The sequence below is a fragment of the Colobus angolensis genome, unplaced genomic scaffold, assembly GCF_000951035.1.
Source record: "Colobus angolensis palliatus isolate OR3802 unplaced genomic scaffold, Cang.pa_1.0 Scaffold125, whole genome shotgun sequence".
Lineage (NCBI taxonomy): Eukaryota > Metazoa > Chordata > Mammalia > Primates > Cercopithecidae > Colobus > Colobus angolensis.
Window position 1 is genome coordinate 6,238,884 of NW_012113697.1, and position 13,053 is coordinate 6,251,936.

The following is a 13,053-nucleotide window of genomic DNA, read 5'->3' on the forward strand; positions in this document are numbered from 1 at the left end:
AGACAAAGGGAGACTCCGTCTCAAAAATAAATAAATAAATAAATATAAAAAAGTAATGGGGGGTGAGGAAAGGCATACAAAATATAAGTTCCATTTTTAAAAGAAATTATCTTATCCACCATATTATAGATTACTCTGTCATATTGCTTTAACATTCCTAAGTGCTTCCTCTCAAGTTCTTGTCATGGGCTGGTGACAGTCAGTTCATAGGCTGGCAGTCTACAGAACCACTTTGGGTGGCACGGTTCTTATCTCCAAGACTGAGTGTGGGAAGGGGGTTCCTCTTCCTGGGGCTCCCTCTCCCTGGAAGACCCAAGCAGGCCCTTGATGATCCTTCTCCTGCCTCCCTAACTCTGTAAAGCAAAAGCATGTGTCAGCCAAGGAGGATGTGGATGGGGTGTAGGTCACAGAACCTTCTGGCTCACCCGCTACCCTGGTTCCTGGTCTCTTTAGAAGGGGAGAGGCCCATCTCAGTCAGGCTGAATTTGGCTGACCAAGTCAGGAAATCAGAGGACCTTACTGAGAACCTGGGGTCTATGGAAAAATAAAGAGAAGTGCCAGACGATTCATTTATAGAACAGAACTGCCCATAGATGCTGCAACGACCTGGGGACTGTTTTGCAAGGCCACACGCACCAGAAGGCTATCACGGTAGCAACCAGAGACACAGCCACACTGGCTTTAAGCCTCAGGCACAGTCCACAATCTCTTACAGTTTAGGACCAATGAATCAGCTGTAGAATCTTCACGTACGACCGGATTGAACGAATTTGGTGTTCTGGTTTTTTTCGGTTTTGGTTTTGGTTTTTTGAGATTGAGTCTTGCTCTGTCACCCAGGCTGGAGTGTAGTGGTGCGATCTCAGTTCACTGCAACCTCCAACTCCTGGGTTTAGGCAACTCCAACTCCCCTGCCTCAGCCTCCTGAGTAGCTAGGATTATAGGCGTGTGCTACCATGCCCGGCTAATTTTTTTGTATTTTTAGTAGAGATGGGGTTTCACCATGTGGGCCAGACTGGTCTCCAAATTCTGATCCCAGGCAATCCACCCACCTCAGCCTCCGAAGGTGCTGGGATTACAGGCGTGAACCACCATGCCCTGCCGAATTTGGGTTTTAGTTAGATCAATCTGGGTTCAAATTTGGACTTGCCTGTTAACTAGCTGTTTAAGTGTGATCAAGTTAACTAATCTCTGAGAACACTGGTGTCCTCCGTATCTTTGAAGTGGACATAATAGTGCCTCTCCTGACATAAGAGTTCAGAGCACAGAATATGCCCAGTGATCTAAAATAGTGGCTGGTACTAGAGAGGTAAGTGATCAAGAATAACGAACGCTACGAGCAATCTCATTGACACATACCCTCAAAGGACTCTAGTAAAACAAGATAGGGTTCATTAACTTACTGAACCTGGACCTTCCCCCTTACCTGTCAACTGCCCAGTGACAGAGGGGCCGACTGTCCTTCGGAGACAAATAGCTGCAGGCCACAGAGAGTCCCACAACGCGAATGGAGAACAGAGACCCCAGGTTCTGCCAAGACAAAAACAGACGTAAGTCATTATGTAGCCCCTATATTGATTTAAATTAGAATCTAAAGTGGCGCATACATTTAAAAATATAATCATTATTTTCCATAGTGTATTTTGAATATTCCTGTAATAATTAGAATTCAAAATTAAGAGACAAAAGCTTCATTTTTTTCAAAGATTCACACTATACCTTGTAACGCAGTGATCTAATACTGTGTTTAATACATTAAACCTTCCCCCCAAAAATGAACATGGTGTGTTTAAATAGCGAATGCTTAACTGGAGCATATATGGGTACATTTCACGGAACATAAATCAATCATGTTAATTAATTTTTAATAGGTAACTTAACCTAACTTTATGAAGATGATTATCATCCCCACAATGAGGCAATTTTCTAAAAGCCAGTTCATGTATATTTTACAGGCAAAGTAAATATTTACACATTTTTAAATAAGCCACATAAAGAGATAGCACCTTAGTTATGATTCTAAGATATGTGTTTATTATATTCGAACTTTTCTGAAATTGAAATGAGGCTTACAATGACATATTTAATGGAAGATGCCTCTTAACAATTCAATGCAATGAACAACTCAATTTAAAAAATGGGCAAACATTTGAGTAGCTACTTCTCCAAAGAGGTACAGACGGCCAAGACGCCCATGAAAAGATCAGCAACATCTTTAGTCATTAGAGAAATGCAAATCAAGACCATGTTGAGGCACCACTTCACACCCACTGGGATGGCTATAATTAAATTTTTTTTTGAGACACTGAAGTCTCACTCTGTCGCCCAGGCTGGAGTGCGGTGGCGCAATCTTGGCTCACTACAACCTCCGCCTCCCGAGGTCAAGTGATTCTCCTGCCTCGGCCTCCTGAGCAGCTGGAATTACAGGCGCCCGCCACCACGCCTGGCTAATTTTTGTATTTTTAGTAGAGAAGGGGTTTCATCATGTTGGCCAGGCTGCTCTCAACATCTGACCTCAGGTGATCTGCCCACCTCAGCATCCCAAAGTGCTGGGATTGCAGGCGTGAGCCACCGCGCCCAGCCTACAACTAAATGTTTTTGTTGGTGGTGGTGGTGGTGTTTTTTTTTTTTTGAGACAGAGTCTCACACTGTCGCCCAGGCTGGAGTGCAGTGGCGCAATCTCAGCTCACTGCAAGCTCCGCCTCCCGGGTTCACGCCATTCTCCTGCCTCAGCCTCCCGAGTAGCTGGGACTACAGGCGCCCGCCACCATGCCCGGCTAATTTTTTTTTTTTGTATTTTTCGTAGAGACAGGGTTTCACCATATTAGCCAGGATGGTCTCCATCTCCTGACCTCACCCACCTCAGCCTCCCAAAGGGCTGGGATTACAGGCGTGAGCCACCGCACCTGGCCTACTTTTTTTTTTAATGGAAAATAACAAGCATTGGCAAGAATTTGGAGAAATGGAACCCTTATGCATTGCTGGTGGGAATGTAAAATGGATGGTACCGCTGCTGTAGAAAACAGTTCAGCAGTTTCTCAAAAGGTTAAATGTTCAACTACCATATAACCTTCAATTCTCTCAGGTGTATATCTAAGAGTCGCAAGGAGGGGCTTCAACAGATATTTATACACCAATGTTCATGGCAGTATGATTCACAAGTCAAAAGAAAGAAATAACCCAAGTGTCCACCAACAATGGACAGATAAACAAAATGTGGGATATATACACAACAGAATATTATTTAGCCTTAAAAATGAAGGCAGCCCAGCGCGGTGGCTCACGCCTGTAATCCCAGCACTTTGGGCGGCTGAGGCAGGTGGATCACCTGAGGTCAGGAGTTTGAGATCAGCCTGAAGAACATGGAGAAACCCCGTCTCTACTAAAAATACAAAAAAATTAGCCGGGTGTTGTGGTGCATGCCTGTAATCCCAGCTACTCAGGAGGCTGAGGCAGGAGAATCACTTGAATCTGGGAGGTGGAGGTTGCAGTGAGCTGAAATCATGCCATTGCACTCCAGCCTGGGCAACAAGAGTGAAACACCATCTCAAAAAAAGAAAAAAAAAATGAAGGAAATTCTGAGATATGCTACAACATGGATGACCTTTGAAAACATGACATTTAGTGAAATGAGTCAGATGTAAAAAGATAAATATTATATTATTCTAGTTATATAAGGTGCCTAAAACAGAAAAACTCATACAGATGGAAAGTGGAATGGTAGTTACAAGGAGCTAGGGAGAGGAGAAAATGGGGAATTGTTGTTTAATAGGTACAAAGTTTTGTTTGTTTGTTTGTTTGTTTTTGAGACTTGCTGCTCTGGGACTTTGGACAGATAACTTCATCCTTCTGCTTTAATTCTTTCATTTATAAAATCAGGGTAATAATGGTGCCTATACCTCCAGTGGTGGTAAGGAGGAGTAAGAATACTCAAAAGTAGCTGTGTATATAAATGATTAGGAACATGGCTGGCATGTTGAAGATGCTTTGTAGGTGATAGCTATTTTTTTTTTTTTTTGAGGCAGAGTCTCACTCTGTCACCAGGCTGGAGTACAGTGGTGCGATCTCGGCTCACTACAACCTCCACCTCCCTGGTTCAAGTGATTCTCCTGCCTCAGCCTCCCGAGTAGCTGGGATTACAGGTGCCCACCACCACACCTGGCTATTTTTGTATTTTTAGTAGAGATGGGGTTTCACCGTGTTGGTCAGGCTGATCTCGAACTCCTGACCTCAGGTGATCCATCTGCCTCGGCCTTCTAAAGTGCTGGGAGCATAGGCGTGAGCCACCACGCCCAGCCAACGTTTTTGTTTTTTAATAGGTATAAAGTTTTTGTTTTGATCGGTATAATGTTTAATAAAGTTTTTGTTGATGATGAAAAAATTGGGGATCTACGTAGTAGTGATGGCGATACAACGTTGTAAATGTAATTAATATACACTTATGAGTGGTTAAAACAAATAAAAGTATATATCTTTTACCAAAATTTTTTTAAAAAATCAACAGGGTCTTCATTCAAATAAAAGAAACAGATGCTTACATTTGTCACTGATGATCTTGACAACCAGAAATAAAATAAAATTTTCTTCCAAACTCTGACAAAGGTAAAAGGCAGATGTGTTTTCTTAAAAACCGTGGAGGAAAGACAGGTTGAATTAGAGGAAAACAAGAGAGAAGCGTCATAATTCCAGGAAAGAGGAACGACACATGGTAAGACAGAATGACCTGAAACAGATGCAGAGAGCTGTGAGCCGACCCCTCTGACTGTGGGAGCTGATGTGTACAAGGAGCATCGGCCACAAGGCTGGTGGGTAAACTGGAACTGGGCTGCAGGGGGTCTTGAGTGTGAAGGGCAGGGAGCTCGTACGTCTAGCCAAACTCTAACCATGTTCTAGTTCATCTACGGCTTCAACAAAGAGGAAATCAACATCTGGAAGTACGATGACTTCAGGGGCTACGATTGAGGGTTGGCCACGGAAAGGTGTTCTCCCTAAGGAGAATGTTAACTTAAATCTGGGGGGAAAAACTCTTTTTCCTCCGCCCCTAATGGAGCCTTGCTGTTTGGATAGTAACGGCTAGCCATCATCACAGCACCAACATCTGCATAGAGGCAGCCTACTCGGCCTGCACACAAATAGTGCTGGCCTCACACGCCCCCGTTTACAAAATACCATAAAAATGTTTGGGTAGCCAGGCATGGTGGCTCATGCCTGTAACCCCAGCACTTTGGGAGGCCAATGTGGGAGGACTTCTTGAGGCCAGGAGTTCGAGACCAACCTGGGCAACACAATGAGACCCCATCTCTGCAAAAAATTTAAAATAATTAACCAGGCATGACGGCAGGTGCTTGTAGTCCCAGCTGCTTGGAAGGATGAGGTGGGAGGATCACTTGAGCCCAGGAGTACAAGGCTGCAGTGAGCTACGATCACACCACCACACTCCAGCCTGGCCAACAGAGTGGGACTCTATCTCTTTAAAAAAAAAAAAAATTGGCAATGACGGCTCTTATTTTTTTCATAACACATGCAAATTAATCCTATCCAGTAAATTGGTCATTTTTGTAAGAAACTTTCCCATTCTCTATTCTTGGCTAGGGAGGCTCGTGTCCAAACTTTCAGTACACATATGTTTAATCTCTTCAGCTCAATGTTGAGACTCCTGAATATATTGTCTTCAAATGACTATATTTGAACCAGTATTTAATATAGTATTAAAAGAATTATGGGTTAAACGGGTAGGCTACGCTGGAAGCCTCATAACCTATCTAGAACACATTACTCCTACAGAAAATCATGTCTGACCATACATTTACCTGTGAAACTGTGGGAAAGCAGCTGCAGCTAAGTCAAAGGTCGCCTGTATTAGGATTTTGCTGGCCCCATTGATTGCTTGATCCATTTCTGAAATTGAAATTGGGCCAGGCACAGTGGCTCATACCTATAATCCCAACACTTTGGGAGGCTTAGGCGGATGGATCGACTGAGCCCAGGAGTTCGAGACCACCCCAGGCAAAATGGTGAAATGTCTCTAACAACAACAACAAAAAAATTAGCTGGGTGCGGTGACACACACCTGTAGTCCCAGCTACTCAGGATGCAGAGGCGGGAGGATCACTTGAGCCTGGGAGGTCAAAGATGCAGTGAGCCATTACCACACCACTGCACTCCAGCCTGGGTGTCAGAGTGAGAGCCTGTCTCAAAAACAAAATAAAGCTGAAATGACTGCAAAGGTATGGAGGCAAAAGTACAGGTGTGGCCGGGCATGGTGGCTCACACCTATAATCCCAGCACTTTGGGAGGCTGAGGAGGAAGGATCACGAGGTCAAGAGATTGAGACCATCCTGGCCAACATGGTGAAATCCCATCTCTACTAAATATACAAAAATTAGCTGGGGGTGGTGGCGCTCGCCTGTAGTCCTAGCTACTTGGGAGGCTGAGGCAGGATAATCGCTTGAACCTGGGAGGCGGAAGTTGCAGTCAGCCAAGATCACACCACTGTACTCCAGCCTAGTGATGGAGTGAGACTCCATCTCAAAAAAAAAAAAGTACAGTGTGTGAGCAGGTAAGAGTAAGGACAGCGGAGTTAAATGCTCACATGAAAATGGTTTCATGTATTGCAATAATCAGTAGCATAAGGTTTGGGAGAAGGTAAAGCTCTCACTGGATAGACTGACCTACTTGCAGAGGAGTTTCTAATTTGGGCCCTTTGGTGGATCTGCTCTACAGTACATTGAACAAAATCCTTCAGAGATAAAAGTTGGGACAAATGTAGTGAAGGTTTTTAACAAAGTGTTATTTGGTATAAATCCTAAATCAAACATATGGCTTTTGCTGAGCAGGAAGGAGCATGAATTATGAGGAATTATCTCTGAGATAAGATCAGTGTGTGCTCTGAATAAAAAGCTTTTACTATGGGAATAGTTAGGGGAAAACAGGAATCTGACATAACTGACCTGTCCCTAAAAATTTCAACATCTTCAAGCAACCATCAGAATAGTTTCTGATATTACAGGAGCTAAAAAAAAAACAATCAATAGTTCTTAAACATTCTGTTTTTGTTTGGAAACTATCAATCTGAGAATACATAAACAAGGCAAATGTTGTTTTCCTTTGAGTTATCTTAGTTTTTAAAAAATCTGGACAAAATTATTTTAACATCTAGATTTTCATATTTGGACATAATCATTCATTTTAATTTTCCACAGAAATTCTGTCTCAAGTCCTTTGAAATTGTTGATTTAAACATACAGTTGCAATTTATTACAATAGGCTATCTTCTAGGAAAAACTATGGTAAGCCATAAACATACAAAATTGGGAATAATAATGTAAATGCTTAGTGAGTGATGGAAAATGTGAAAAAAAAAACTTTTGTAATGTAAATGCCATTTTCCCAATGGTGTTTTGAAAGATTTAATAAGAAAAAGCTCTGTCCCTGAAAGGTATTTTATAATGGCACAAAAGTAAAACACTATGGACTATAAGATGGTTACTTCTACTTGCACACAAATCTAAGTCATTTTATAAAACAGTATGAGCACTCTTTAACAGCAAATTCTCCTCTCCTGAGCTACTCTAAATTCCAACCCTCCCAATACACACACCCACACTCACACACGCATGCACGCGCACACACACACACACACACACACCACTGACCTGTACAGGGGCCTCACTCTTCATCAGATGGCGGACCTTGCTGAGGATAGACTGCTGGAGCTGGACCCAGGAAACAGCTCTATCTTCCCTTATCAGGAAGGGCGGCCCAAACCTGAAAATCCAAGGAAATCAGGTTATCCCAGCAAAGGAAAAACCAGCAACATCCACCAGTCATGAGTGGTTGTTCTACCCCTGGCTTCCTCTCAATAGGATAAGTGACGAGTTAACAGCCAAGCACAAAAACTCAACAGCAAAAAAAAAAAGAACCCCATTTGAAAATGGGCAAAGAATCTGAAGAGACGTTTCTCAAAAAGACACACGTAGCCAACAGGCATATGAAAAAATGCTCAACGTTACTAATTATCAGGGAAATGCAAGTCAAAACACCAGTGAGATATCATCCTACCCCAGTTAGGATGGCTATCATCAAAAAGACAAGAAATAACAAATGCTGGTGAGGATATGGAGAAAAGGGAACTCTTATACACTCTTGGTGGGAAAGGAGACACCATGGAGAACAGCATGGATGTTCTTCAAAAAACTAAAAATAGAACCACCATATGACCCAGCCATCCCACTACTGGGTATTTACCCAAAGGAAAGATTGTGCACTCCTGTGTTTATTGCAGGGCTGTTCACAATAGCCAAGATTCCAAATCAACCTAAGTGTACATCAGTGGATGAATGGAAAAGAAATGAAAAAGGAAACGTAATCTATATACATAATGGAATACTATGCACCCATGAAAAAGGAATGAAATCCTGTTGTTTGCGGCAAGATGGATGAGGCTGGAGGACATTATGTTAAGTGAAATAAGTTAGGCACAGAAAGATAAATACTGCATGTACTCACGCGTGTGGAATCTAAAAAAGTTAATGTCATAGAAGTAGAGTAGAATAGTAGTTCTACTAGAGGCTGGGAGGGGCTGGTGGGAGCTAGGAAAAGGTTAGGTAATGAATAAAAATTATAGCTGTAGGAGAAGTAAGCTCTAGTGTTCTACAGCAGTACAGAGTGACTATTGTTCACAATAATTTATTGTATGTTTTCAACAGCTAGAGGATAGGATTTTGAATCTTCCCAACATGAAATGATAAATGTTTGAGGTGATGGCTCTGCCAATTATCCTGATTTGATCATTACACACTATATACATGTATCAAAATATCACTCTGTACCCCATAAATACGTATAATTATGTGTCAATTAAAAATAATGTAAACGGTTTTTAAAGCTAAACACAATCCAAAATTGCCGATCAGAGAACCTTGTAACAAATGGAGACACTGCAATGTAAACAGAGGCCCAGTGATACAAAGCCAGAGAGATACTGCTATGTAAACAGATTACTCCAAATGACCAGACAGCTGGCAAAGTCTCTTCTCCACAGCAGGGAGTAGAGTAAGAGAACCTTGGAGCCAGGGGAAGGCAAGGCAGAGACATAAGTCCAGATGACACAACCGTTGGTTTGGGGTATCGGGAACATTCTCCTCACTGGGGACGGTATCCATGTCCCAACATAGTAAGCACACAGCAGTGAGCTCACGGTGTACAGGATGCTAGGTGAGGCTGCACCTGTGGGGCCTAACTCTGCTGTGGGTACTCCTGGATGAATCACTAGCTACTCACTGCTTCCTAGCCTCGCTGCAGCCTGTGTGAAGACCCAGTGAGGTAAGAATGTGAAACTGTTAAATAAAATTGGCTAAAGCAGAGCACAAGTATGAGGTGATCTGTCTGGACAGGCAAGGGCACTGTGCGTCCATTGTTGTGTGGACAGATCAGTTTACTTAATCCATCCTGTACTGTGCGGTGTTCCAAGTTTTTATTTAAACAATGCTTGCTTATCGCAGGAACTAGATATAACCTTGAACATAACCTTTGAGTGCACAATTATTCCCTTAGGGTAAAGTTCCAGAAGTAGAAAGGCAAGACTAAAGCTCTTTCTTCCCAAATTATCCTCTGAAAAAGCCATACCAATTTACCTGATTTCCCAGACCCCAGCCCAGAATGAGCATTATCAATTTCTAAAAATTATTTAACAATCTAAAAGATTAAGAATAGTATTTTGTTATTGCAACCAGAATTTCTTCTACTACAAATGATGCTGAATTTTTTTTTTTTTTTTTTTTTGGAGACGGAGTTTTGCTCTTGTCGCCCAGGCTGGAGTGCAGTGGCACAATCTCAGCTCACCACAACCTCTGCCTCCTGGGTTTAAGCCATTCTCCTGCCTCAGCCTCCCGAGTAGCTGGGATTACAGGAGTGCACCACCACACCTGGCTAATTTTATATTTTTAGTAGAGACAGGGTTTCTCCATTTGTCAGGCTGGTCTCCAACTCCCAACCTCAGCCTCGGCCTTCCAAAGTGCTGGGATTACAGGCGTGAGCCACTGTGCCAGGCTGATGCTGAATATTTTAACCTATGCTTGTATTTCTTCTGTGAACTAATGTTAAGCTCTGTGGTTCATTTCACCAAGGGTATTTATCTCCTTAATTTTCGAGAGCTGGGATTCATAGGATGGACATAAATCCTTCGCCTCTCACATGACATAAATATCTTTCCTCATTTGCCCTTTGCCTTTCAAATTTGCTTTTAGTTTAAATTTTTAAAAATATTTGAAATATCAGCCTTTTCCTTTACAGCCTCCTGACTTTCATGTTAAACTAGCCCCCACTCAAGGACATAAATATTCTCCCATGTTGTCTTTGTTTTTTTAATTTATTTTTTTATTTATTAATTTTTTTTTTTTTTTTTTTTTTTTTTTTGAGACAGAGTATTCCTCTGTTGCCCAGGCTGGAGTGCAGTGGTGCGATCTCAGCCGACTGCAATATCTGCCTCCTGGGTTCAAGTGATTCTCCTGCCACAGCCTCCCAAGTAGCTGGAACTACAGGTGCACGCCACCACCCCTGGCTAATTTTTTGTATTTTTAGTAGAGACAGAGTTTCACTGTGTTAGCCAGGCTGGTCTAGAACTCCTGACCTCGTGATCCACCCACCTCGGCCATCTTTAAGTTATATTATGGCTTCCTTTTCTAGAGTTACCTCTCTAGTCAACCTGAAATCTATACATGTGAATCCATAGCAGGAGTTAAAAGTTGACTATTTAAAATAAAAAGAAACAATGAAATCAATTAGTCCAATTAGTCCAGCCTTACCTTTGAATAATTCATTCACTCTCTAGTAATATGAAATATACCATAATTCTGAAATTATTAAAATATTGTAATACAGGTAGAAGAATATACAATTAAATCAAACAGAATAGGCCACCTGTCTATAAGTATTTATTGTATGACACAAATGACATATTTCATATTACTAGAGAGTTAATGAATTACTCAATAAGTCAGGCTGGGCTAATTGATTTTTACAAGCTGAGTTAAATAATATTTTAATTATTAGCATAATCTATCATTTTGTTTTTACCAGTTTCTTATTCAAGATACATTTTAGAAACATTTTATCCATCTAAATATATCTTAATGCAATTCTGTCTTTTAGACACTTTACTGGGGCTATGTAAGAAAGCTATCTGTTTTTGTATATTTGTTATATAACCCATCAATTTCCTGAACCCTTTCCTTACTGCCAATCACTTTCCAGTTCTTGGTTTTCTGGACAGACAACCAAATTATCACCTCTTATAGCCAGTTTCTTTTAGCACTGCACCGCCTAGGTATTACAATATAGAATAATAGTGGTGAGGGCAGTAAAAATTGTTCCTCCGATTAATAGGAAGGCCTCTGATGTCTGACGGTTAGGAATGACAGTGTGAGCCAAACGCTTAAGGCAGGTATTTCTAATCCTCTTAGTCAGAAAGGACCCTACTTCTGGCTCCTACTTGATTAACCTTGGGAATAAATATTTAATTTTACTCTAGACAGGCTCCCAAGCACAGGTCTATAAATCCCAGACACCACATGAAAAAAGAATAAAGTGAAACATACCTGCTAGCCTGCTGCCCTGACCCCACCAAGTTACAGAAGAGGATTAGCACCTTGCTCTCACTGTGGAGAGAGAGGGAGAATCGCTGGCCCTCACGGGCTGCCAGGCGTGGGGAGACCGACAGACCCAGTGGATGAGCTGGAGGAGAGAGAATGACATTCGTTCATATTCCTAAAGGAGCTGCTTTCCTGGGTCAGAGCCTTAGCTTCTCTAGTCCCTCTTTCTCTTTGAGCATCTATTAACCACCAGTGGGGGGCCACTAGAGGGTTTTAGGGGACAAGATAATGAGGTTCATGGCATTTGTGCCATCTGACACTTGGCATACGAACATCAAGAATATGGTAGGGAATTTGCAATTGTGTTCACCCAATAGTTTTTTGTTTGTTTGTTTGAGACAGAGTCTCGCTCTGTCCCCCAGGCTGGAGTGCAGTGGTGCAATCTCGGCTCACTGCAAACTCTGCCTTCCAGGTTCAAGTGATTCTCCTGTCTCAGCCTCTCCAGTAGCTGGGATTGTGGATGTGCGCCACCACGCCCAGCTAATTTTTTTGTATTTTTAGTAGAGATGGGGTTTCACCATGTTGGCCAGGCTGGTCTTCAACTCCTGACCTTAAGTGATCCTCCTGCCTTGACCTCCCAAAGTATTGGGATTTCCGGCGTGAGCCACTGTGCCCGGTCATCACCCTATAGTTTTAAAACAGGAACAAGAATTTAACTAATATTTTTCAAGGCACATGAAAAATACTCCAAAATAATTTTGGTCGCTTTTATGACTTCATTACAGAGCCCCAGGGTATCCACTCTCTTAGAAAGCCAACAAAAGAAGTATAGAGAGACGGGTGAGCATCTTTACCAATGAGGAAGTAGAGGAATTGGACTATCCTCCATTTGCATCTCAGTTCTGAACTGTTGACTTTCAAGGAAAAGATGTGTCCACCATGATTGAATTTGACAGGAGACCTTGTTTGACTGGGTTGTAACATAGTCAGTGTCAGTTAATGTCTTGTTCTAGATTCCAATGCCCAGCGTCTCCCTGTTAACTCAGAGAACTGCGAACATCCAGTTCCTATAGCCTGCTACCTAGGCCGGCTAAAACATGGGGCCAGGGCATAGGAATAATCTGGGGTATAATGTAACACTGGCATAGGGTCCTTTAAATATGGGCCTTCAGGCTGGGCGTGGTGGCTCATGCCTATAATCCCAGCACTTTTGGAGGCCGAGGCAGGTGGATCATCTGAGGTTAGGAGTTTGAGACCAGCCTGGCCAACACGGTGAAACTCCGTCTCTACTAAAAGTACAAAAATTAGCCGAGCGTGGTGGCAAGCATCTGTAGTCCCAGCTACTTGGGAGGCTGAGGCAGGAGAATCACTTGAACCCGGGAGGCGGAGGTTACAATGAGCTGAGATCATGCCACTGTACTACAGCCTGGGTGACAGAGTGAGAAACCATCTCAAATATATATAT

General features: G+C 42.3%; 1 protein-coding gene across 1 annotated transcript in view; it reads right to left on the bottom strand.

Moving 5' to 3' along the window:
* The window catches only part of LOC105505458 (ubiquitin carboxyl-terminal hydrolase 43), a 189,244-nt gene that overhangs the window by 36,868 nt on the left and 139,323 nt on the right, over positions 1-13,053 (bottom strand). Inside the window, exons 3-5 of the mRNA XM_011933293.1 lie at positions 11,595-11,730; positions 7,653-7,764; positions 1,424-1,527 (exon numbers count right to left, since the gene is read on the bottom strand). Of these exons, the coding sequence (XP_011788683.1) occupies positions 1,424-1,527; positions 7,653-7,764; positions 11,595-11,730 (352 nt within the window). The remainder of the gene's footprint in view (positions 1-1,423; positions 1,528-7,652; positions 7,765-11,594; positions 11,731-13,053) is intronic.